The sequence below is a fragment of the Diadema setosum genome, chromosome 16 (assembly GCF_964275005.1).
Source record: "Diadema setosum chromosome 16, eeDiaSeto1, whole genome shotgun sequence".
Classification (NCBI taxonomy): Eukaryota; Metazoa; Echinodermata; class Echinoidea; order Diadematoida; family Diadematidae; genus Diadema; species Diadema setosum.
The window spans coordinates 14226476-14253593 of record NC_092700.1 but is presented as its reverse complement, the minus strand read 5'-3'; the positions used below and the strand labels follow the sequence as shown (position 1 = coordinate 14253593).

The 27118-nt window shown below is 37.3% G+C and overlaps 1 protein-coding gene across 1 annotated transcript in view; it reads right to left on the bottom strand.

Moving 5' to 3' along the window:
- Nucleotides 1-2926: 2926 nt before the first annotated feature.
- Nucleotides 2927-27118, bottom strand: part of LOC140239942 (trafficking protein particle complex subunit 9-like) — a 28266-nt gene continuing 4074 nt past the window's right edge. Inside the window, exons 5-22 of the mRNA XM_072319760.1 lie at nt 25761-25829; nt 22911-22937; nt 20621-20821; nt 20104-20173; nt 19015-19108; nt 15745-15921; nt 15211-15371; nt 13879-13964; nt 12745-13085; nt 12275-12357; nt 10211-10342; nt 9069-9208; nt 8278-8417; nt 7468-7581; nt 6873-7026; nt 5241-5433; nt 4526-4650; nt 2927-3124 (exon numbers count right to left, since the gene is read on the bottom strand). Coding sequence (XP_072175861.1) covers nt 2927-3124; nt 4526-4650; nt 5241-5433; nt 6873-7026; nt 7468-7581; nt 8278-8417; nt 9069-9208; nt 10211-10342; nt 12275-12357; nt 12745-13085; nt 13879-13964; nt 15211-15371; nt 15745-15921; nt 19015-19108; nt 20104-20173; nt 20621-20821; nt 22911-22937; nt 25761-25829 — 2505 coding nt within the window. The remainder of the gene's footprint in view (nt 3125-4525; nt 4651-5240; nt 5434-6872; nt 7027-7467; nt 7582-8277; nt 8418-9068; nt 9209-10210; nt 10343-12274; nt 12358-12744; nt 13086-13878; nt 13965-15210; nt 15372-15744; nt 15922-19014; nt 19109-20103; nt 20174-20620; nt 20822-22910; nt 22938-25760; nt 25830-27118) is intronic.

Genomic DNA, 27118 nt, shown 5'->3' with positions numbered 1-27118 from the left:
TTTTACAGTATGCTTTTATAGGCATGTACAGGAAAGAATAAGGGGGCAAATTCCTTGGAAAGTCACAAGTTTTCTTCCCCCCCCCCTGATTTTTCTTGAAGATTTTCTCTTCTCTAATTTCATTTTTTGGAGGAGCAATAAATGTGGGCCCCAGTAGCCCCCCCCCCCCTTTTTGCAGCCATTGTATCATTCTATTACAATTACTGTATAAGTAAAGTAGTGCCTAAGCCACCCTTGAGGGTGGAAGCATAAAAATAGTCCTGACTTAGGATACAATGTACTAGCAAGATGGCAATATTAGATGTTATTCAACCCTTTCACACCACTCTGATGGAAGTACAAAAATCAGATTACTTTCAAGAAGAGACTTTGTGGCGACAGTAAAGAACTCTGAACAAACTATACACAATGTACTGTACTTATCAATTTGAAACAGGGACAAACTGACTAATTCTCCTACGATTTCCTATGCTCAACTCAATTTTCTCCTTTTTTGTGTGTGTTTGGGATACATTCGACAAAAGACTGGAAATAACTACTGACAAATCAGGGTGCTGGCCAGTCTAAAGTGATAACATTACCACATAACCATTTTATTCCTTCAATGACATTGTTTTTGAGGTAATCTTGATTTCTGAAATGTCTAATCAATAAAAATAATTATGGGAGTTTCTTTGTTTTGATACAGGCTACACAAAAGCTTTAAAATTTTGATCCGGGGGATTATTACTGCAAAATGGTTGCTTGGAAAACATTTTAACTAGCATATTGTACAGTTCAGGACATCTATATCCAACTTTTGTATTGGAAAGATGTTTTCATCACAAGAAATACAGAGGAATGCCATACAGATATAGACATATAAATACAATGGAAGAATATATTTCAGCTTCAAAACAGAAAATACAAATACAGCAGATTAAAAAACAAAAATCATAACAAATTCTTGAAAAGAGTAAAACAGCACCAAGTATTATCTAACAACTAATGTTGTTTTGTGTCTGTGATGGCATCTTCACACCATTTAACATAGTTTGTACTACATTCAGCACAAATACATCTATGCATTATCAGTCAAACATGCAAAGTTGTGTTTTATTAACTTCCGAACATCACCACATGCAATCATGCTGTTGAAATATACCCTACCAAGATTTTCTTTAGTTATATCTACAATTTAAATGTAATCTTTGAGAGAAAATTCATCTTGTATTGTATTGGCAGGAAATTAAACATTTCACAAGCTGTCACATATTTTTGCGTCCATTCAAATGTTTTGATAAAAATTTTAGTGAAGAGAAATTCCCTCCAAAAATGGCCTGTTTGTCAAGTACCTATGATATTTTCCCATCATCCTGTCCTACCACCTCCTACCATACACCACTTTCTCTTCATGTTTCCTCCTATCATCGTCCTCCTCTCATTCTTTCTCTTTCACACACTTTCATACACACTAAAAATAGAAATAGATTCAGCCTTATGCTGTTTTTATTAATGAGATCCTGGCTTGGTATATCAGTGTAATCCACTTCTAATCAGCATGATCAAATAAACATATCTTCAAGATGAAAATTTAAAATGTATTATCAGATCAACTGTCCTCTTGATACCAGGGCCCCATTTTATCAAGATAAAATCTATTTTAAATTTCCTTGGAATACCAAACAGGCTGCCATAGACTTACAGGTGAAATCAATTATATAATCAATTTTAACTCTTCATAAAACAGGACCCAGGATGAATTGATCTTCCACATGCAGGACCAATCAAATCAACAGATCCTTGCAGGCAATATGTGTGTGCTCCTTCGTCAACTCGCCCTCATAACTTTAAAGAGCAGGGAACTATTCATGAGCCAGTAACCTCAGAATTCAGATCACAGTCATTCTTATGGCTTTGTGTCAGCTATTTGTAGCCCTGAGAAATTATCCTGCCAAATTCTAAAACATTTCACACTAAGTGAATAGCATTCAATATCAATTTTCCATCCATGATTTGCAAACATATGGGGTTGTTTCCCCCTCCAATTGGATAGTTCGTGCACGAAAAAAAATAACTATATGATGACTACCAGAGGTGAATTTTGCCTTCAAATGGTAATTGGCTGCCTAACATTCACACTGTCCATAGACTGACATCAACAATACCAGGTAATCCGATGGCAAGTTAAAAGGCGATTCAGTAATACCAAGAGCAAGAAAAATGCTTAACATGGGTTCACACAGAGAGAAAACACATTTGACCGAACAACTGTTAAGGTTATGCTTTCCATTGTATTGATGACCACAGATTTTACTATCCTATCACAAAAATCATTAATAAAATAACAATCACACCCACAAAAACCTTTTACTGCTATGATGGTTTCAACTCTCTGCCATTAAATCATGACAGTGACCCTGATTAATATCAGAGTATAATGCTGTAATACTTATTACAATTTAGTGCCTGAGAAAAAGGAACAATCCGACAAGTTGATTTTACAATGTTAAAACATGTCACCCTCTCTCACTTTCCTCGTTTCCTCTCCCTGTCTCTCTTTCTATTTTCTCTATCTCTCTGTCTCTCTCTGTCTCTCTCTTTCTACTCCTTCCTCTGCTGAGTTGCGCATCCAAGTTGTAGTTAGTATTACTTTGTAAATATACTACATGGCAGTCGGCGCTGAAACACCTACAGGAATTTGCACTCACACAGATCACAAATCCAAGGTCAGGTTTCAAGCACTACTGGAGTCTGTCCAACAACTTGCTTTCCTGACATCCTCCTTCCCACATCACTCTGTTATGAGTAGCCTGGATGCATGCAAGATGACATCCTGTTCTACGCAGCAAAAAGTAAGGAATAACTACAAATAAGTTAATGCGGCTAAAATATTGGTTTGGGATACATACAGTAATCCTGAAAGGGATCGAGATTCAGGAGCCTCTCACATTACATGAACTTCGACTGGTGGCCTGTACTTCCACACACGCTCTTCCCGTTCTAGTGTAATGGACAGGGAGCTGCTGGGTGAGATGGGGGTAGACTGGTGTACCAACTCCTTGAAGATGATGCCCAGCTTGTAAATACCCTCGTAGAGAAACACATAGCTACACTCATGGCTTGCTGTCTGGTCCTTGTCAAACTGGGGGAATACAAGAAAGTGAAATAAGTTTCAGCATCATATCAGAACTTAACACAAAATAAGTGACTTCTAAAATATAAAATGGCGGTCTCATTTCTTGATTGGTAATATATGTTGCCATGAGGGGGTTCTTCTTGACACATTAATGTTCACTATACAACCAGATCTTCTCAATTATTATTATTATTTTAAATCAAGGACAGTCAAAGAATCTTGCAGATGACAGACTTATGGTTTTTGGTGGGTATTTAACTCTTTATTTGCCATGGTGGAAACCCCCTGTGTGCCACATTATTCTGAGACACAAAGGTAGTCATGCTTTGAGAAAGAATTCTGTTTTTCCAATCTATATGACTTCTCCAAATTTCTGTTAAGCTGGACATAATAGTGAGCAAAGTTGAAGAGGAATGCCAAGCTTTGCTTTGATATAAATTGTATGACAAATCTATTTCTATTTATTTTATTAATGACCAGTTGCTACATTACTGTAAAGGCATGACTTTTGCTCCTGAAACCGTAAGAGAAACTTAGAATTTACACGCAAATCTAGTTGGGAACACCGCTTGATAGTCGATCACCACATAGAATGCAAACTGTATGTAAAAGGAACAAAAGCGTGAGAAAAGCTTTCATCGTACCACAGGATTAGGCGATTTATCGATCGGTTTAAGCGGATTAGTGCGTTTGAGCGGAATATGCGAAGTTGGCACGCCGTCGACAGAGTGGGACGTGCGAACATGGCACATTAAGAGTTAATAGCAGTTTCTTCATCTTATCTCATTCTATATCTGACCTTTGATCACTATCAACAGCTATGACTACTTTTCAATGAAAACTAAATTAAAAAACAAACAAACAAAAACAAAAACAAAATTGATATTTGGTTTCCTCAGAGTTGAACTTGTTCTGCTTCCTAGCGCAAGCACCAATACCTGTCTTCTGAAATCCTTTCATCATCCTGGGAGCTCATTTAAATGGATTTCGCCACACTTGACTCTTCTCAGCAAATGTTGCACAGACAGTGTAGCAAGTAATCATAATAGCTTTTTTTGGAACCCTGCAGGGGGATGAGCTCATAGAAGTTGTTGCAAGGTGGCACTACTCCATTACTGTCTGTCTTAATTCCAGCAGCAACAGATTAAGTAATTTCCTATGAATTGACACCCAAGTAGGCTTTGTAATGGACTTGTTTTGTTCCAATTAGCAAAGGGTAAAATTACTATATTTTAAAAAAAAAAAATCATTTTGACCAAATGTCAAATCCTACTACCTACATAAATCCGCATGATAATAATTGTCATAGACCAATATTCAAACAATATTAATATTATATTTTATCTGACAATATAATATTAATTTCTGATACAGAATGGTGGAAATTAAATGCTTGTAGAGACACACCTGATGAATGACTTTTGAGGTAGTTCCTAGGCAGGCCACTTTGTCTGTAGGTTGCAGCTCTCGATGATCATTTTCCTGATCCATGTACACCTCGCTGCTCAGCTCAATGGAACCAACACAGGAGTCTTCAAAACAAAAGGAGAAGAGACATGAAAATGAAGACAGAGCACTGAATACATCTTAACCATAACATCAGAGTAAGACTGCAATACGTTAATGACTATAATAGTAAATTTGTGAAAGCGTCTGGAAACTTGAATTATACAAAATACTAGTATGTTTTCAATTACTAAAACTAAAAATATATTACTTGTTCTAAGGAATGTAACCACCTGATGAAGGAGAAAAAAAATAGAATGGTAGAACAAGAAATTTGAACAAATGGTACAAATCTCAAATTGCATGTTCACAATTATCAAATCTGCCTCATGGCATTATATCATATGTTTACATTTTATGGGACACAACAATTGTAAATTCGAATCATGAAAGAATTTAAAGCTTTTGTAAATAAAACGTAACATCAAAATTATCATTCTACAGCAGAGCAGTTTGCTAGATGCAGAACAGCACAGCAGCTGATAACAAACGAACAAACCAAAGCTGTACTTGATTAATTATGATGACTTTTGAGCTGCACAGCATGTGGAAATGCTATTACTTCACATAACATCAATCATATGAGAGATATATTACATAATCACCAGACGCTCACCTAGTTTACTTGTCACACACACAGATGCTGTCAAGGGTTCCCCACGGCTGATACGAACTGGTTCCCCCACCGTGTGGGGCTCCCCATTCAAACACACCTCCCACCACACTGGGAAGGGTACAATATTATCCAGGTCATCGGGTGAGAGGGTTAGCTGCTCCACTGATGCACCTCCAAACTTATTATTGGTGGGGTAGGGCCAAGTCAGTCAAGGAAAATGTACAGAAATGCCAAATCATTCTCATCTACTCAAAACTTTTTTCTTTTCTTTTTTTTTGCAAACAAGGAAAATGACAACCATAATGGTGACAGAAGTTAATAGTAACAGTAGTTGTAAAAGTACATGTAATAACAATATCAATAATCGCAATTATGATAATGATAATAACAATAACAATAACAAAATCACCAATCAATCTAAGAAAAAGAAATGTCTCTACGTATAGTGATCATGAAATGAGAAGGAATGGACAAGCCAGTGCTATACATAGAACAGGAAACTTGATAATTTTGTAAAATTCACAACATTTTCTCATCTATAAGTTACTGTTTTCCATTTGCCTTGCACAAAAGACTCTGATAGTGCTAACTATCTAGATTATTCTTAAATGAATGGATTCATGTGTTTATTCATGAAGGAGCTACAACAAACAGAATCACAAAACAGAGCTTTAGAATACAACATGGAGTCCACTGAAATTCTGATAGCATTATTAGAATGTGACTGTGTGGCCATATTAAAGGATGCACTAACCCTAAAAGGGCCGGGCAGAATTCGACCCCCCTCGACGTTTCGCGCTATGATTCTGTAACGCGAGAAGGCCTCGTCGCAAGGCTTCTTGACTTTCTTTGTTGAAGTCTCGCACAACTTTTGAGACCAAATTTGCAACGTCCGCGCATACTTTTTTGAAGCCACGCCCATTTTTGCAACGGCATGTCACCCCAAAATGGGCACAATTTTGTGATTTTGTGTACATTTCCTATGGAAAACAGTGCTCTGTCATGAAAGTCATAAAAACCTGATTATTCTTGCAATTAATCACTTACATTGATTAATTTTAGGCTAATTATGGTAGAAAAGTGGTTAGTAACAATTTCCAATAAAAAAAACAAAGAAAAAACAAAAGTCGAAAAACAGAGAAATACATAAGAAATTCCGAAAACAATCAAATATATAAGAAATTGAATTACTTTTGGAAGTTTTTGTGATGTACAATTGTTGAATACGTTAAAACAGATACACATACCAAAAAGTAGACTCTCAATGCTTTTAATTAGGCCGAAATATGATCTTGGGCTTAATTTGCATAATTAATTAATTAAAATTAGAAACTGATTGTTTCAAAAAATCTTATGACATAATATTGTAGATTACGACGTGGGTGTCACGCATGCCAAATTTCGTTGTGATCGCACCAATGACGGCCACGATGCCCCCCTCTGGTTTTAGCATAGCCAAAAAAGCCAGGCCTGATTAGGGCTAAGTACAGGGAACAAAATCCAATCACGAACACAAAGGAACTTTCAAAGAGACCAATTTGTAACTCCCTTTCAATCTGCTACAATCTACTAGTTCCTCTGGAAGTTAACCTGCTCTTTGGGGAATCCCCTGGATTTAGTTTCAAAGGATATACAGTGCCACCTGATGTCCACCATGGTAGCCAGCTGCTGCGAGAAGAGCCTGGAGTGAGGGGCTAACTCCTGGCTAGTGTTTGGTGGGCTATACATGACAGGCTCCTCCTCCTCTTCCTCCTCCACCTCGAAGCGGTCTACTCTGACAGCCATCCTGAGAACAGTAAGTCATTCAACATCAGAGTACATCATCATCATCCCCATGCCAGAATATCTAAATCTGTATCACCATACATTCCAAAATGTCAAAATTTTGTATCTTCACATCCCAGAATGTCCAAAACTGCATCATCATACATACTAAAATGTCTAAATCAGTATCATCCAGGATTTTATCATTCCCTAAAAGCCTGGTGTGAAACACATGAAACTTTCAAGTTCTATAACTTTCTTTTTTTTATCATTATTTCTATTATTTTTTCAAGATGATTTTGGTAGAACTTCTACCATTCCACCTGTTTGGTAAAAGTACATCAATCAAAATCAGCTGAATATGAAGTGGAAAGACACTTAACCCACTTCAGGCATGCTTCTCATGTCTCCAGAGAGTTTGTATAGGACCAGCCAGGTGTTTGTATCCAGTAATAAACCTCACCTCTTTGTCCTCTGACTCTCCAGGGCCATCTCACACTGCTCCTCTCCATATTGCACTATCAGGTCCTGAGAGGTGGCATTCATGGCATCAAGCACTAGATGGAATTGTCGTGGGCTGCAGGATATCAACAAATACAGACTCACTAAGTGTCTATGTGTACGTGAAAAAATAAGCTCCAACAAATTGGAGTGCATACCCATGAAAACCCTTTTATACTCACTCACACTTATTCATGTATCCACCCATTGATATTTGTTAAAATATTAGTTAACATATTAATGAAGACCCCAATCTTTCATTCATTAAGTCTTTCGATCCATGCTTTCAGGGACACATATCTACTTTTCCCTGATTAATTTGATAATGTTGTAATATTATCTAGCCTTTCCAGTTTTCTAATATCAATGAATGAGCTTTCATACAATAACATCCCCTTATTTCTGGTATGGAGAGGAAAAAGAAATCCTCTCCCTGTAATACTGCAACAAACTTATCTTCCTCTTAATTTGTACCTCAGTCACAAGCAAACCACATCAACACTAACTCTGCTTTAAAATCTGCTGTGATGCACTTTGCTTTCACTAATTGCTCTTGCCATGACAGGGATAACATGCATTTCATAATCATCAATGGCATATTAATTATCACTTGATTCCTATTCACCAAAGAGAGAATCCTCTAGCCTTACACAGAGCAATTTCTGGACTTCTTTATTTATCTTTGTATCACAACTTGTGTGTCTGTAATTTATACAGGTCACTAGGACAATTACAGACTCTAATTAAGTCTATTTTAATATTCAGTGCTTACTCTGTGGCTGGTATCGTTGTCCACTTAGTGAAGACCACTGATGGCTGGACCTCCACATTTAGAACCAGCGATGTCCTTCTGTAATATTCATCCACACCCTCACCACCAGAGTACTGAATGTTGAGGCTGCCCTCTATTGTCTGTATTGAAAAACACCATGTAAATCACATCAGTATGCTATTGGCAGTCTTATTGATCCAGAAAGATGCAAGAGTAGAGCAAAAAGAAATTCAGTGTGACATATGGAATGATAGAGAAGTTAAGGCAAAATCAAATACACAATATCTGTGAACTAGTAAGATAGCTAAATTAGTTTTTTCTTTGTAGTATACTGCAAAGACATGTTTACACATGTACACACACTAGTACAAAAACAAACCACAAGTAAAATACTACGGAAACTGTTCAATAATTTTGGTCAGCAGAATCTCACTTTGTTAACACAGAGTGCATCAAGTGGTTATTTGGTGTAGAATGAGAATGGCTAATATGACAGTGACACAATAAATACAACATTTTTTTAAAGAGCATATGATATGATATGATGACAAAAGTAGGGCTAACAGGAATTCAATCAACTGTCAAAAGATGTTGCATAAAATGGAGAGCAAAAAGTTTGATTCTCGGACATGTACATCATAGCATTACAGATTAACACTCCTGGCAAATCACACCTCAAATAGAGTAAACTAATATTTTAATGCACAAGTCATAATGTCAGTCAATCAAATGTCAGATGAGAACTATCACTTCTTCTGTGACAATGACTAACACTCTAACAACACACAAACCTGTTGTAGTCGGCTTATGTCCAGCTCATGAGGAGCTAATGTCTGCTGCTCTATCATAGAAGATGAGGGTGAACGTGTTGGGTGAGAGAGACCTGGTAACTGATCCAGTCTGTTCACTGTGGGGGTAGGTGGAACATTTGCTGTGTTCACAAAAATAACAGTGAAAATAAAAAACAAATCAATGTAGTTGCATCAACTGATACTAATATAATACTACTTCAGAGCTCTCAGAAGAAGATTAATGATTATTAACCCGTTCCTTACGGGAACCTGGTATACCAGATTCCCGTGGGAGCAACTGATATACGGGAACCTGGTTTACCAGGTTCCCAAGATGAAGACAAGAGTGCCTGCTTTCGTGGCCTAAATTCAGGTTTCTTTGTGTTTAAATGCCCAGAAAAGTGGGTTTGATAAAATAAAAAATCAGAGTTTATTCTATCAGCATTTGTTCTCCTTCTGTTTAAAAAATGTGTATTTCACAGTATTATGTACCTTTTTCCTGATTTAGTTTTTTGCTTGTTCTGCTGTAAACTCGTACGAACACGTACATAGCGATCAAGGCTGAGATCAGTTAGATATCTGGGTTTGCTGACCCCAGTCACCTCATTCAGGTACCTGGTTTTGTGTAGAACAAAAGATTCTGTGAGCTCATCAGCGCACGCTCTATTCATACCTCACACCTGATCGATATTTCCATTGTTCATTGGCACATATAGTTGACCGTGTAAAGGGGGATACAATGTACGCTTGACTGCCTTCACACAGGTGGATTACCAACCTGTCTGCCTCTCTGTCGACGGGCAAAAAGAATCTTGTTTGGGGGCATTAAAGGCACTCAGATAATTGCGCAAGGAACGAGTTAAATGTCCCTGCTACTTGTGATGAACAAAAAGATGAAAGATGGATATAAAGTGAAGACGAAGAAAAAAGAAGAAGAAGAATGAGAAGAAGGAAGAGAAGAAGAAGAAGAAGATGACAAAAATTACACAATGTGAGATGAAGAAATCATGGGATAATATCACAGTAGGAGAGAAAATGATTGTTTGATACCTAATATTCTAGTGTGTTTCATTCTTAATCACCCGATTCACATTTTCATTAGTGACAATTAATGGAAATGAAGTGATAGGAATGTCACTCACATGGCTTTGTGTTGCCTGACTTGACACAGAACTCTCCTCTGGCCTTGATGTAAAGGGTAAGAGTGAGTTGACTGGATGGCTGGAGGGGAAGCTGAGTCTTCACATTCTCCTCACTCCATGTAAAGATGTCATCTAGGGAAAAACACATAGGCAGTCAGAGCAAACAAACACAAACAAGAAGAGGAACCCACAAACGATTGAGGAGTAAAACCAGGGCAAGACAAATGTTTGAAGCTTATTTACTCATAAACCGTAAGTATTTGATCCACACATGTGAAGACAAGAAATGCACATTACATTCAGAGGTAGCAGACCTTGTTTGAATAATAGTTTAAAAAAAAGAAAGAATAGAGACTACCACGGCTCTCAAATAAAATAGACCATGTACAGCCTAAAGCAGAGACTCTCGAAGTAAACATATCTCAACACCCAATATGTGCTCTTCATGATATATGAGCTGCCTTCATAAAACCAACTAATTTCTCACAAAAGTATAAAGAGACACTTTAATCATTCTGAAAAGTAATGAAATATTTAACCAATTACTTGCAGGACCTTGATGTGCTGTGCATTCACCATTTGGAAATTTACAATACCTGGGAGGCTATGGGTTAAACATTCTCACAGCTTAACCTGACAATAATTTAACAGTGTAATTAATGTAAATACATGTACACATGTAGTATTGTACCAATTCGGGCCACCGACAATAGGTGATATCAAGGCGATATCAAGTGATATCGTTCAATACCTCCGATATCGAACCTCTCAGGCTGGGACAGTAACTTCCGGTTATTGATTTGTGTGTGTGCTTTTCTATAGGCAAACTTACGAGCTTTGTTTTGGATCCAAAGAAATATATTTGTTTCGACTTTAGTTTGTTTATTTCCCAAATATAACTATCCATTACACCATGGGGTTTTTCTGTGAGGTAGCAGAGTGTTCTTCTGATGATGCTAAAAGGAAAAAACTGGACAAATATCCGTGCTCCAAGCAGTAGAGGTGCACCACATGCACAGGCCGTGAATATTTTTTTCCGTACATGGAAACGCTATGGGCCTACTCTCTGTGTACACATGAAACGTATTCATTACTATACGTATTATTATTATTGTGTGGATCGCGTGTGCATGCAGCGCATGCCCGATGCAGCAAGCTAGCTACTAGTACGTGCGTATGTGTGTGTGTGTGTTGTGCATGTACAAACGTTCGTGCGTAAACATGTCACTGCACTCACGAGGTTCGTCTGATCAGTGAACAACTAACTAGTAACTGCAGGAAACTGAACTGTCTCTTGCGATAGCTCTACAACACACATCACATTGCACACACATAGAACTCTGTACATTGGATACAATCACGCTCACATATCATGTACGTCTAATTGACTAATCAGTTTGAAAACGCAGAACTAGACTCTACTGAAGTTCGATTTACTATTATTAGTTTACATGTGGATTGGTAATGATCTTATCGTTGTATTTTGAAAGTGCACTTGCGATGCTCAAGTCACTGGCAACACTGAGAAGTCGATCGTGAATACATGTCCGCTTCATAGCCAAGTACGAAGTACGCCTACTGTGGTAGCGATGTATTTACGAATACTAGTTCCTGATCGACAAAAAGGCGCGCAAAAGATTTCGGAATAGCTCTTATTTGGCTATTTATGCATGTACGAATAGTGGTAAAGGTTGCAGCTTGTAAAGTTGTACATTTCACGCGAGCTGCGCGTGTACCTGCTCTCACTGCATTTTCTTCGAACCATGCTCGCCATGCCGCAGCGCCAGCTGCCTTGGCTGACAATCACAATGCATGATGAATAATGTCCCATAGCATTTCCATGTAAGGAAAAAATGTTCGCTGGTAGCTCATCGAGCTAGCTCGCACGCATGAAACCGGAAGTTACTGTCCCAGCCTGAGAGATTTGATATCGGAGGTATCGTATGATATCACTTGATATCGGCTATATGCGATATGGAGAATTATTGTATATCCTCTTCAACACACACACACATACAGATACAACATGGAGTCTAAAGAAATACTTGAATAAAGCAGACATACCTAAGTTACAATCAAGACAGATATCCAACATCTCCACAGGAACATCCTTACTGCAGTTTGTTAATCGCACCTCGCACTCACAGCTGTATAAAGCAACAACAATGAACATATATTGCGTTTAAAATATGTTAACCGCTGGGAAGTACAATCAGAAAATGAAATGTCATTATGATAAAAAGATACATGACATATCGTAATATTTTACATATCAAGTTGACCACAAACAGAAAATAATTCATGACATGAAGACATATTTCTGAGGGGACTTTACAAATGGAGAACTTACGAAAGAGCAGCAAGCAAAGCAACTCTTATAATTATTATATTATCAGAAAATCTCTTTGACATTCAGAATATATGGTAGACAATAATTTCAGGAAAACATACATTGCTGACCTAAAAAAAGAACTGGGTTTATTACACTGCATTACAAACTTACAGTTTATGTACGAGAACAAAGAGAGGTTCACCTTTCGCCTGCCAGCAGACTCACTGCAGCGCTCATGCTTGCCTGCTTGTCTGAAGGGTCAAGGGTCAGCCTGCTAGCTGCCTTAGGAAGGGAGGTGGAGATTTTGAGCAGTGGGAGGGCTGGTGCTACCTTCACCTGGTAGAAGGGCTCGGACACGCCCGGTACATGGGCTAGCCGGCAGTGGCTCTCCACACCCAGCACATTGGTGGTGTACCCTGTGATGGTGAGCAGTCCCGCACCCTTGGGCTTACCCATCAGTGATACCACGTGGGGACCAGACTCCGGTGGGAGGGTGATAGTGGCAGGGATGGGCTCAAACTTTAGCCCCTCTACCAGGAAGCCCTGCAAAACAGATGATGTCAGTGTGGAGAGTGAGATAGATCATTTACTAAGAGGATCACCTATGAGAAATAGAGGATGTACATATGGATATTATTGCTGTGGACTCAGATCCTATCACTATTTGTCACGACTTATGATAATGCTTGTTCTGACACTTGATACTCTAGCACTACTTAATGAAACATTTGTTAGAGCATTCCATGCTCAACATAGATACCACAATACACTAAGTGCAGTACATGGTACTTTAAAACCGTAAGCTGTAATAAGTATATAATTGCTTTTATTAAATGGATTAAGCATATCTAGCTAAAACTACACTGCAGCTCCACTGTTCACCCTCTGTTTTTTGTACATTTGTAAGTCTGTGTAATTACTACATTGGAAAACAGGGCTATATAGCCCTTAAATTGTGAAGAATCTTATAACTGTAAAAGTGGAGATTTTTGCACATTTTGCATGACATGGAACTAGTACAAAAAGGTATGTAAATATGTTTGCTTCTCATTTGTAATAACATTTCGTCTCTGTGATTCCAAATAATTAAAAACATGAAATCCATTTTACCCAGCTGATTGAAAAGAAAAGAAAAATTCTCACACAAAAATTCAACTTTAACAGTAATAAGTTCATTTTGAAAGATTTGAACATGAAGCAAATATCAATAAAATAAGAAGCATGGTTACTTTGCGGAAACACACTGTAACTGCCCCTCCACTTGACCCCTCAGAAGTATTGCTACAGCAATCTTCCCATGCCTCCTCCTCCCAAACTTCCAGTCTTTCATACTCACCAGATTTGCCACTCGCAGCTCAAATGGGAGAGGATTGTAGACCTGCAGACACACTTCACATGCCTCATTCTCCACCCACTTGAAGTCTGGATTCACAAGAACACACCACAAATAAACATACATGTAAATTTCAGTCACAACCCATCAAAGCTTTCAAATGTGAATTCTGTTTGAGTCTTTATAACTTCTTTTGTTCATCCCTCACCCTTCATCTCAAAGGTCAAACATTTTACAACAGAGAGAAAGCTCTCTACAATCTTAACCCATTGAAGACTAGTCCAAATTATACTTGGGCAGGTGTCTATGGAAAATGTGAGTTATAGCAAAATCAACCCGTCCTCAGGGTGTTAACAGAATAATTGCACTCACATCCTGGACCATCTACACACAGCATAGACTCATAAATCTCATGGATTCAAATACATTTTGACATGATAAACAGCTATCTCTGAAGCAGTCTACAGTGCAAAGATATTTTTTCTCTAACCCGTTGAGGACGAGTCACGAGTATACACGTACTCGGGCAAGCCGTCTATGGGAAATGCGTGTTGTAGCAAAGTCAAACTGTTCTCAACAGGTTGATGGTTCATGAAGCCACGTTCTTATACAAATGATGCACAGGATAGAGTGTGTTAGTGAAGGTGCGGCGCGCTCGAGAGTATTGACAATGGTGTGACATGCACGAGGCGCAGCCGAGTGCATGTTTGCAACCGTTGTCAATACTCGAGAGTGCGCCGCACCTTCACTAACGCCACGAAATAATCCTGTGCATCATTTGTTTTATAAAATGGGTCGAAAACTAACAGCATTATTCACGTACCTTTGTGGGTCAATACCAGTCAGCTACATGTAGCACTCGCTCAAAAGTCAAGATGTCCGAAGATGTTCGTCCCAAACATTTACGCACGTCGCACTCGGAAATCCCGCACATAAGTACTGTACGTACGTATAAGAGTTTACGTACGCCACGTGTTATGCACAAGAAAGGCCGCCGGCTGTTGTGGCAGCCCGCGGCCCGAGCTAGAAGTTGTTTACAGGATTGACAGCGCGTATAGTAGCGCGTGACGCACTTGTAACAACTGATTGAGTGCGCACTGCTAGTGTAAACATTGTGACGTACGTCAGGCCAGGGAGGTGGAAGAGAGACTCTTCTTAGTGCATTTACTAAGAAATTAATGCACGCTCATGTGACTCATTTCAGCGCTTCCAATTGGCTACATTCTTGAACCCATTTTATAAACATATTTAGTGGACCCACATGATTATGGCTGTTCTACATGAAAGCTAACAGGCATTCAGTCCAGCGGCTGCCAAGAAATAGCAGATCCTCACCGACTTTGGAGCGATCCCTCTGAAGTGTGTTGTTTCTGGAGTTCATAGGTGTGTAGATGAAGGGACTAGAGGTGACTGAGTCTCGTCCATCTTTAATGGTCAGTCTTTGTGGGATTCTATGTGGCAGTAGCTGGCTTGATAGTCGGATGAGTTGAAATGACCTGTCCAGGCAGAGCATCATTAAAGATTATATAATAGGTGTTATACTGACAGCTAAATTTTTTCTTCATATGTAGCCCATCTAAGTGTTTGGCAGCATATTTTGATACAAATGGGATAGATGGAAATCTAGTGTTAATTGTTGATTATCATTCATTAAATGTCATGACATGGCAATAAATCTGGTTTGCTTGTTTTTTTTTTTTAGTATTACACAAGGGGTATTTTCTAATTTGTCACAAGTAGTCATAGCAAAAAGTGTGGTTTTCAGTTTCCTCCTTTCTAATGTAATTTGCAGACTTATAAAACAGACTTTTCCAACATGCCCATCTGCCATGCAAAGGAGCAAGAGACTGGCGGAGCTGAAAGACTCACTTGACAATGGGAAATGAAGTGAAAGGAACAGCTGGAACAATGAGACCGTTATCGATGGAGAGGGGGAGAGGGATTCCAGGCGTCTTGCTGGTCAATGTTTCCAGCTGAGCTGCAGTCTCTCTCTTCTCATTTGATGTCATCTTGTCATGGAATGAATGCAGCATGAGAGACAGGTACCTGGGAACAGGACACAAAATTACAAAATTTGGCATTCATCTGAACTCATTAAAGAACCCACTAAAAACAAGATAGATTAAGACTGTCTGGGCACATTCTGTATGAAACTTTCCGTATAAAACAACAATAGTCTTCATCAGCATATCAATATTTAGAAGACTAAAACTAGTACAGTGAAACCCCGTTATAACGAGGTCCGTGGGACCGGCGATATTACCTCGTTATAACCGGTACCTCGTTATAACCGTACGCATCAAAAATAAAGAAAAACATAAGCACGACATCATATACCCATCAATGAAACTTAAGAACATCCTTTGCGTTGTTATTACACTATTATGGATCATTATTATTGAGAGAATAAAGGGAAATTATTTGTGAATTAGAAGAAAACGTAGGGGTTGAAATGAGTTATTTCTTTATTGTAATTCTTGTTTGTTAAATTTTTCTATTAGCACCAGCGCAAATAGAGTAACATACAGGCGTTGTTTACCGTAACTTGCGAGGTATTTTTACGCTGTTGGTGCACAGAGGGAATGCGATGATTTCATGAATCATTTCGGCTGTAATCTTGTACGTTGTGTGATCGTTGCGCCCGAAGGGATTAAAAATGCGTTCTTTATTTTCTTCCGAAAATGTCTTCGCGTTTTGTTCATCCGTTCATGAAAAATATGCGACAAGATTGAATGTGGAAGGTTGGGATCCTTTTTACGCAAATCTGTACCTGGCAGACCATTCTGAAAGCAAGAAAAATCTTCATTATGAAATGCAGTGTTAAAATTGTGATAATGAACAAACCTAGATTTATTCAAATTAATAGATGTATTTGATTCTTTTTCTGATTTAGGTTAACATGCATCATTCAACTATTTTTACGCTACTGTCACCTGGCGAGATCGCGATGATTTCAGAGTAACATGCGTTGTTTACCGTTAACTTGCGAGGTATTTTACGCTGTTGGTGCCCAGCGGGAATTCGATAATTTCATGAATCAATTCGGCTGTAATTTTATACAATGTATTATCGTTGCGCCCGAAGGGATTAAAATGCGTTCTTTATTTTCTTCCGAAAATCTCTTCGCGTTTTGTACATCCGTTCTTGAACTGTTAAATGCGTTTGTTTCTCTTTCCGAACACCGATTAAGCAGGTTAACATGCATTATTCATCTATCTTTACGCTACTGTCACCCGGCGAGATCACGATGATTTCATTAAAATCATACACACTCATATTTAAATTATCATTTGTTAAATGATAATGAACAAATCCAGATTAATAGATAAGTTTGTTTCTTTTTCTGAACACCGATTAAGTATAGGTTAACATGCGTTATTCAAGTATTTTTACGCTACTGTCACCCGGCGAGATTACAATGATTTCATGAATTATTTTGGCTTTAATCACACACACTCATATTTAAATTATCATTTGTTAAATTATAATGAACAAATCCAGATCTACTCAAAGTAATAAATGCGTTTGTTTCTTTTTCTGAACACCGATTAATTACGTTAACATCATGCATTATTCAACTATTTTTCGCTACTGTCAGCCGGCGGGATCGCGATGATTTCATTAAAGGGGCATTCCGGACGATTTTCATAATTTCACATCATGTAGTACATAAATCAACAGCTTCATGTATAGATTTGTAGAATTTATTGTGGTTCTTGAGCAGAGAAACAGTACTTTCAAAAACCTTAAACAAATTACACTGAACAAAGATGATGACATAGGAGCCTCACATATCTCAGAAAATGTAGCAGTGTCATTCCATTACAATACCGCATGCTTGCAAGCTCACCTGTGTGTAATCTATGCATGCCTTCTTCTTTTGTGCTGCTTCCTTGAGCCACATCTTATGCATTCTTATGGTGAGGCTGCCATGTCATCATCCTTGTTCATTGCAATTTGTTATAAACTTCGAAAACATTCTTATTTTTCATCCCAATCATTATAAATCCTGAAACTCTGTACCCAGTATAACTAATTTATATATGTTCAAATGTAAAAATTTGAAAATCATCCGGAGGTCTCCTTTAACTATTTCGGCTTTAATCATCCACACTCATATTTGCTAACTAGCAAAAGAACTGGAAGTCGGAACTACAAATGGAAAGGATATAATGCTGAGTTGCACACGCATTCCAATTGTCCACTTTTGGCCCAAAGTGTTGCTACATGGAAAGTTTTTGGATGCGTTATCTTTTTTTTTTTTCTCGACGCGCTGTGATCTGACCTGATATTACGCACGCGTATCTCGCGAAAAAGAAAAGCGAATGATTATGTTAATAATTTAGTAGGAACATCGGAAGGCATTCCTGTGTCTTATCGCAAGGTTTAGAAGAAAACATGGAGGGAACGGTTCTCTGCAAAACGGGAAAAAGACGTGGATTGCGTGAATTCAGTTTTCAATGTTTCGTTTGTCGCGTGTTTGAAAGCGGCAATTTAGTCAAGAAATGGAACCTCGTTATATCCGATCAAATTGCTTATGTTTTTCTTTGTCATGATGCACCAAAATTGTGCTCGTTATAACCGGAATCTCATTATAACCGAACTTGTTATAACTGATTCGTTCTGCCATAGGTTTACACGCAAAGGAAAACGGGACCGACGCGATCACCTCGTTATAAGCGGTTCCTCGTTATAACTGAACTCGTTATAACGGGGTTTCACTGTATTTTAAGTTTTTGTAGGTATTTTCTGTAATATCTTTCATTTTTGTAAAGGCTTTTTTCTTTGTAATATTGTTCATAAATCAGTTAGAATGATCCACTGTAAATTGATACTACTACAACCAAACAACACAAATTCTTTTCAATCTCTGAAAGTAGTACTATGTTACTGCAACTCCGTACAAGCAGTACTCTATATGATGTCAGTTAAAATTCAGAAGAAAATTCTACTAACATATCATTTAATCACAAGAATTCAAGAGAATATTTCAATTCAGATACTGCATACTGGCATAATACTGAATGAAGAGATTATATAATGACTGAAAAAAAAAAAATCAATGACTGCAAATAACCTGGCGACATGTACTATCTACAACAGTGTGCAAGTAGCACTGTTTGCAGTAGCTATGTTTACCTGACAGCCAGTCTGTGGTCCCCCATCCGCCGAGCTGTGAGGATTAGTTCGGTCAGCAACTTGATCTGAAGAACTGGCCAACCATTAGGATGATCTACTGCATAATGAGAAAAATTGTCCAAAAAAAAAATTGTAGAATGACAATTAAAATTTCACATACAAGCATATAGTATGTTATTTTACATTAGATAATTTGAATCTATGGTAACTCAATGACAATGTATACATAAATTTCAAACGAAATGTACAAAGGATATGTTGCATTTTTACTGTGTATTTATGATCAGAACTTGTGCATCAAGCTAATCAATTCACATCAAAAGCAGCAAGTTGGATAAGACATTTGAAATATACATCATAATTTATTAACAAATACCTGAACCACATAATATCAACTGCCTTTGTGACTATGTAATCTTGCATTGCAATATTTATTAAATTTCATTGCACATGGAAATAAAATTGACGAAGAAAGCACAGTAATCACAAAATTGAAAGGAGAACTGGAGCATTACAATAAAATCAAATTACATAAAAAGTCTGCCATTGACATGTACACAGATCTTTAACTAAGTTCCCCCTTTGTTTTTGACATGAAATGATAAGGTTGTATTCTCCATTCAAATGACTGTAGTCTTGTAATAACCTAGTAATAATGACCTTTGTGGTGAAAGGATTGAAGCTACTAAATCATTCACTATAAGAACATGTTTTCAATAATATTTTCAAGTACAGATTAAGAGGAGAACTCTGAGGTGATAGATCAAACCCTCTTCGAATTTGTTAGTGCAGTTGCATCTAGCAAGTCTATCTTTGAAAACATATGAATGTTAAACCGCCATACCTTTATTCTTTAATGTCAGACTTGGATAAAACTACTACTCTGCTTGTACGATTTTACTCTCTTTATCAAAGTCAACTCCGAGAAGGTATGAAGACTAGACATAAATCCAACACTAGCGGATTACCACACTAGCCCTGCCCAAAAAGTCAATGAGCACAACAAGGGTTCAAAAGTGATATGTAGCACATAACAGCAATGACTAGATCTTTGCTTCCACTCACCAATGAACACTGATTTGCCCTTACCTAGATTTCGCTCCTTGACATTTAGTGTGACCTTGAAACCATCCAAAGCCTCAAGGAGTAGTGAGTGGCACTGGAAAACAAGCATTGATTGCATTAAAAAAAAAATGGCAAAATTAACAACTAGGTCAATAAGGATGAGCTAACCAGCAACAAACAAAGAAAAACAAAACAGATACCTGGTAGGTCTACTACCTGCAAAGTACAATGTAGATGAGAGAGTAAGTACATAGAGAAATTTGAGCAGGAAATCAGAGGATGATATGACATACATTTGTACGAAAGAAGAAAATCTTGTCTGACAAACATTTGTTATTAAAAAAGTTCAAACTTTGATGTAAGTTGACATTAAAAACAAAACAAACAAACAAACAGACGCTTATGGATGTTGTTTACTATAAGTTATGGCATATGATCTTGTAAACATAGCTGTATCTGCAAGAGTTATGTCTGAACCAAAACAGCATGATCTACATGATCTATATGATACTGGACAATAATCAAATTTTAGTTAATTTACCATAGCCCAACTGGAGTTTGGATTGGTGGGACTAACACACTGCATTGCAGCCACTCGTTTGAAGAACGCCGCTTTCCGGTGGAACCCAATCTTGGCAAACAGTCTAGAGAGGGCGCTGTATCGCTGCACCTTTTCATGCTCCGGAAGGTTGAGGTTGATGTAGATGACATTCTGGAGGAAATCTGCTGCATCCATGGTTTTCTGTGATAGAGAGTTTAGGATGAAAAGATTGGTGAGTATGTGTAACATAAAATAAAGCACACTTCGAATACAACATTTATTGTACACAACATTCTGTTAACTATCTCCATGACCAGAGTACAGAGCTGCAAATCACTGTGCATGTTTCATTCGAGCAACTAACTTAAAGCATCAGGCTAGCTAACTTACATCAATTGTGCTTGTGAAGTCATATTTCCTATTTTTGCAACACTAGCTATAATGATGGGTGTCCACTATTACATAGGTGATGCAAGCGTAAGCCTAAAAGGTATCAGCTGCCAAAAAGCACTGACTCCCACATGACATTATACAGGTGCTTGTGTAATGTAATATTATCATCATATGATCAACAATGCATGATTTCAGAAGTGCATCCTTGCCAGCCATTTTTGAGATTATCTTATCAATTGGTGTCATTTCTTAAAATATTCCTGTTGTACTTGGTGGTCAGGCTTAACGAAGAATATTTCTGTCGCATCTTATCTATCAACATACAAAAACTATACTTCTGGAAACAGTCACTATGTTTCATTATTATTGCAGGCTGATAATCAATCAAACGGTTACAACTGCAACTTTCATTTATAAGTACACTGACAGACTAAGAAAATGCGTCCTTCCATTGAAAATGAAGTCTGGTAAAAATGTGCTAATACACATAAGATGAACTGATGTAAGTCATCTAATACATAAAAAAAAAATAAACAGAAGAAACGAAACAAATTTCTCATACAACCCAACAGTGACAGCATGGCTGAAAACCATCAGAAATAAAATCATAATTTCCTACATGGAAGGATGAAAACAAAAAGCCTTGGGCATAATGGTTAAACACATATAAGCATAAACTACTTTCTTACATAGAAAAGCACAGATAATTTCTAACATTTTAACAGTACAACACATTTATATACATGCGTGATGACAACTACAACATAAATCTAGATCACAAATTAAATGACTGGAACAAGCAAGTGCTTTGCTCTATGAAAAATAAGCATGATCTCACATCTACAATGTACAATCAACACCACATGATATCATGAAATGTAACAAATCACTGAGCTGAATGAATTTATTAAAATGAATACCTTGCAATACAATCCAAAAGAACATTGCAAATAAGGAGATTCTCTAATCACTCTCTTTTAGCTTGAAAGAAATCAACTAGTAAAAACTACTGTTGTACAGTAATTGCAATATATCACCAAAGAGATGAAAGGTTTCAAACAAACCAAGAATGCTACATGCTATTTCATGGATGGCTTTCTTGGTAAATAAGACAAAAATACATCATCTCCACTATTAGATATGAACAAACACCCAGACAACATGTTGGTATACTTGTCAAACGAACATGCCACAGACTCAAGGGCCTGGATTCTGGAAGATGGTTTATTACAACTATGGACTACACCATCAGTTCATAAGTTCCGCAGTGCCTCTAACTAAAGTGTACACTGTATACCCGATGTAGTAGTAGACTAATGATCTCTAAAGTGAATTCATATCCTTGGTCTAGCTAAGATGGTCTAGCCAAACACTTCTGTGGCTGTTTATGTTATGTTTTTGTTTGTAGGAATTGAAGTCTAGATTTTGCAGCAGATATTTCGCTTTCATCACATTGCAAGAATTAGTTACAACTGACTTGTATTGCTACATTTCAGACCCTCATACTCTGTGCCACAGTCATTTTGAAGAATTATTTTGACTGCATCACACTTCCCCAAGTGACACTATGTAAATCTATCAGGTGAGAAAAACCTGCAAACATAAGGCCAACTGATGCATGTAATGCTGGGAGACCATACATTGTAGGCATTACAAAGGCAATTGTCTGATGAATGGTTATACACATGAATGTGGAACTAAAACATATTTCCATACATTGTACGTATGCTATCTGACTATCCACCCTCTACTCATGTTGCCAGGAACAGAGCACATTTTGTGGTCTGACTTAAACTATGGTCCATAGTTTCAATAAATCCCCTTAGAGAATGCAGGCCCAATTCGTGCAGAGATGTACTGATGAGGCATGCCAAAGTCAGGCTGATAAACAGTGTACCTTATTACTCAGGGCATCTCCTTGTTCCTGCAATGATGTCAATCACTGTAACTCACACTATCACTGCATAATCTTCACTTCAATATCAAATATCAAGGGCACAATATCATTCCAGCATGACTGTGACTGCCATGAACTGGCTTTAGCTCAGTGGTAGCGCCACTGCCAAGTAAGCATTCATGTACAAGGTGACACAAGTTCAAATCCCACTCTTAGTTTCTTCTATTTCACTTAGTGTTCAAATTAATACATATCAAGCACAAAATCATACAGTATTTGCAGGCAGTAACAGTAAAAAACAGACTTCTATTACATTATTCTATCACTATTGCTACAGTATAAAAAAAAAGAGAGAAAAAAAAAAAAACATAATCCAGATGAAATTTACACATCACCGAGGACTGTTTCTGTCTGTGCTTTGACTGAAGAGCAAAATTGCAATTTTTAAACCACTGTGAAGAAAGTAAAGTAATAATGATAAGCAATTTTTTTTTTAAATCAAAACTTCATGTGACTTCATAATAATTGTTAGAAGTGTTTAAGTATCCTGAATGACAACAGGGTTTCAGGAAAGGGAAAACATGTGTCATATGACTAGAAGCTGATTCTCTTGCAAATTTCAGCACTACATTATGGCATAAAAATGTGTGTCATCCATATTTCTATTTTGAGGTCACCATCTCAAACATAGTCCGTATCTAGTTTTCATTATTTTGGCTGTTTCTACTCTTTAAAAAAAAAATTATGATTTTCAAACAGTCAACCATTTTTTACACTCGACCTTTTCCAATGCTGGCTGGTTCATGTAGCATTTAATATCTCTTTGGCTTTGTGAGTTATTGAGTCACATAAAATGCAAATTACAAACATGAATTCTAAAACCACACTGCAAATAGAAGTGTAGAGCGACCATTACAGAGAGATTATCTCCAATCCTTCTTCAATTCTTTTAAGCAGTGTTTATAACTTCCAGTAGCTCTGAGATGAAGAACTATGGATTTCTCATGTGAGCTTTACATCATCTCGGTTTGCATCATGCTGTGGCAATATTCAACTCTAGCTATGCACTCTTTTGCTCTGAAGTTTACACATTTTGTTCTTTGTTCTTTTCTTTTCTTGTTTGTTTGCAACTGACACCAATTACTTTAATACAAAAGACTACTTATTTTCTTGAAGGTACATGGCATAGTTGGGTAGAAAAGATGATACTGCGTAGTAGAAGATGAGGGGAAAAAAAACAAAACAAAAAAAAAAACACTGTACCTGACCATGAAATCTTCCTAGATAACTGTTCTATACTATATCACAATCCTGTCTTGCTGATACACCTTTCACAATGATTCTACATGTATACAGATGACATTACAAGTGTCTGATGTCCTGCATTTGAACATAAAGTAACAAACTTAAAACATATACCCGGGTATTTATATGTCTTTAGTCAGCAAGTCTACAGCACAATGAATCTACAATTACAGCAGCCACAAGAAGGGCCACTGTACATCAAACAGTTAGTATTTGATCATTCACGTTTAACAGCAACAGAACACAATGAACTGTATGCCACAGTTATTGCCAGATGGTGTGTCTAGATGAATGTGAAGTGATCAGGAAGGGGTGAAATGGTTGACCTCTCCACATTAAAGTCTGCATAGTATTACCACTGTGCACAATCAGAGAATGTTGGGTAGATTCACTTGTCACTTTCAAATGCAGTGTAACTGATTTTGTCTCATTCACATGTCTTATTCAAAGAGATATGTGTACTACACATATTATGGCAAGCATGTAACATGTACAGGACTGCCAACATTCACAGCACAATCAGGGAAGTTCCAAAAAAGAACACAGGGACATACATGTACATGTCTGATATGAGCATCTTGATGGGCAATGGTAATTCCCAAAGCAGGCAGATTTCTACATTCTCTTTATGTGGACATGAAAAGCAATATACAGTGTAATTGATTTCAGGAAGCACCCTGCAGAATAAGGGAGATTTGGCAGCTCTGCATGTACTAGTATACAAAAGGTGCACAGAACCCCTATCTCTTTTTACTGCAACTCATAAATGGTATCAAGGTTCTGTAATCTACAAAATATACAAAATTACATAATAATATGAAATTAAAGCCTATTGAAATGTACTAGATAAATATATTTGGCTGAGTGACTGAAATATATTGAGTTTAAAATGAAACAAGTGGAAAAATAGAAAGAAGGAAAGCTACACATTGTATAGGGATTTTCTGCTGTTTAAAGTCATCCATTGCCAGTGAGGCAATTACACTTACAATGTTGTGCATTAAACATTCTAAGCAAAATACTTGGCCAGTAAAAGAGCTCTGTAGAATCATATGCTATGTTGTATCAACCGAGAATCCATACATGCCACACTTTTTAAAGAAATGATGAATCAAGAAATAATATGACGCTAGATAAATGATTTTGGAACATCCAATAAATCGTGCCTGAAGAGTAAACTTCTGTAATCACCATGACTTCGTCAGGAGACTAGTTCAAGCTCAATGAGTTTGATACCAAGGTATGCTTGGTGTTTGTTTTCTAGTACATGGTTTAAACACTCACACTCTGCATCAGCTGGTTAACAAATGACACACCAAACTACCAGTTACCCCCACTGACGTTATAACATTTGTGGGGGTTTTTTTAGGGGTGGGCTAAGGTGAAAAAGACTTGTTAAAATAACACAAATAGGATTTGATGTTAACAAAAACATATTTGATGGGTATTTGAGCTTGATGTATGATCACAAAAAGGGGGGAATGTTTGAACTGAATGCTACGGCTCTCACTGTGGGGTACGGGGAAGTATTACATAGAGACTTACCCTCTGTTTGATGAGCACCTCTGTAGCCTTGATACAAGCCTCCATTTCAATAATGGCAGCATTGGTATACTGCAGCAAAGAAATCCATTGGAACACTTTTTCACATTTCTATTGCTTCTAACAAACACTCATATCTTGATAGGCAGTAGCACATTATTTGCTATGCTTCATCCAGCAACTTTGAATTCAACCTTCATGATGCTTTATTTACATTGTACTCTTTATTTACTCTTTCAGGAATTCATTCAATTCATAATTCAATTTACATGAAGCTATTTGATGAAAAACAAAGAAAGTAAAGCAGTGGGGTTAGGGAAAATGGAAATAAGAAAATTAATGGTAACTCAGGACCATATGAATTTCTGTAAAATCACTCATTGGTGTGCTAGTTAAGCCACCTTGCCACATCGTAAAATTTATCTACCCGGCAAATAAAAATTTAGCTGACCTAAAAAAAGCACACTACCAATCATACCTGCAAATAAGGTGGCTCTAATGTACAAAGTATTTTGTCAAAGATTGATGTTCAATGAGTTTTAGTTTATTGTATTAAGTTTGTCCAATTGTGTTATTCTAAGAATGGACAGGTTAAATAAAGAGACTCTAACAACTGAAGGGTTGAAAAAGTTCTTACATTGTAGATTTAGAAGGCTTAACAAAGACGTTATGAGAAATTGGAGAGTGTTACAGGATCTAGACTAATGATGGAAGGTTTAACAGAAGGTACTAGGAAACCGAGCACTAAAAAGGAGGTTCTAAAACAATGAAGAGTTTAAAGGGCTCCGATAAAGGAATAATTACTCCAACGGTTCAGAGAAAGTGAAACAGGATTGACGGGCTCTTGGATTGGCAGAGTTGGCAAGGGGTTTAAAAGGGGGCTTTATGAAGACTGAAAGATTGTAAAGGTTCAGAAAACATTACACCAAGTGCAAATAGTTTGTACAAAGAAGCAACATCACAGGATAACCAAGAAAGGGTATCCCTGTTTTTCAGTCTCACACAACAGCATCAATGGCATACACATTATTGTATTGAATAATTCTGAGGCACATTGGTAAAATGATTTCCACAGGCATAATTTAACTGTACACATACTCTGTACACTACTGGGGGGGGGGGTGTTTCATAAAGCTGTTCTTAAAGGGATTGTACAGTATTGGTGGAGATGTGAATTGGGCTTTTAACTTTTTGTGAGATAATAAGAAAACACTCATGATATAGTACAGAGCATACCATTTTAAGAGGAATTCAAAGTTTACTTGATGGAAATCGGGTTTGGATTGACTGAAACATCCAAAAACAGAGTAAAACAAAGGGATCGTGATAAGGTGTGGGTCCCACACTTTATTAAAAAATCA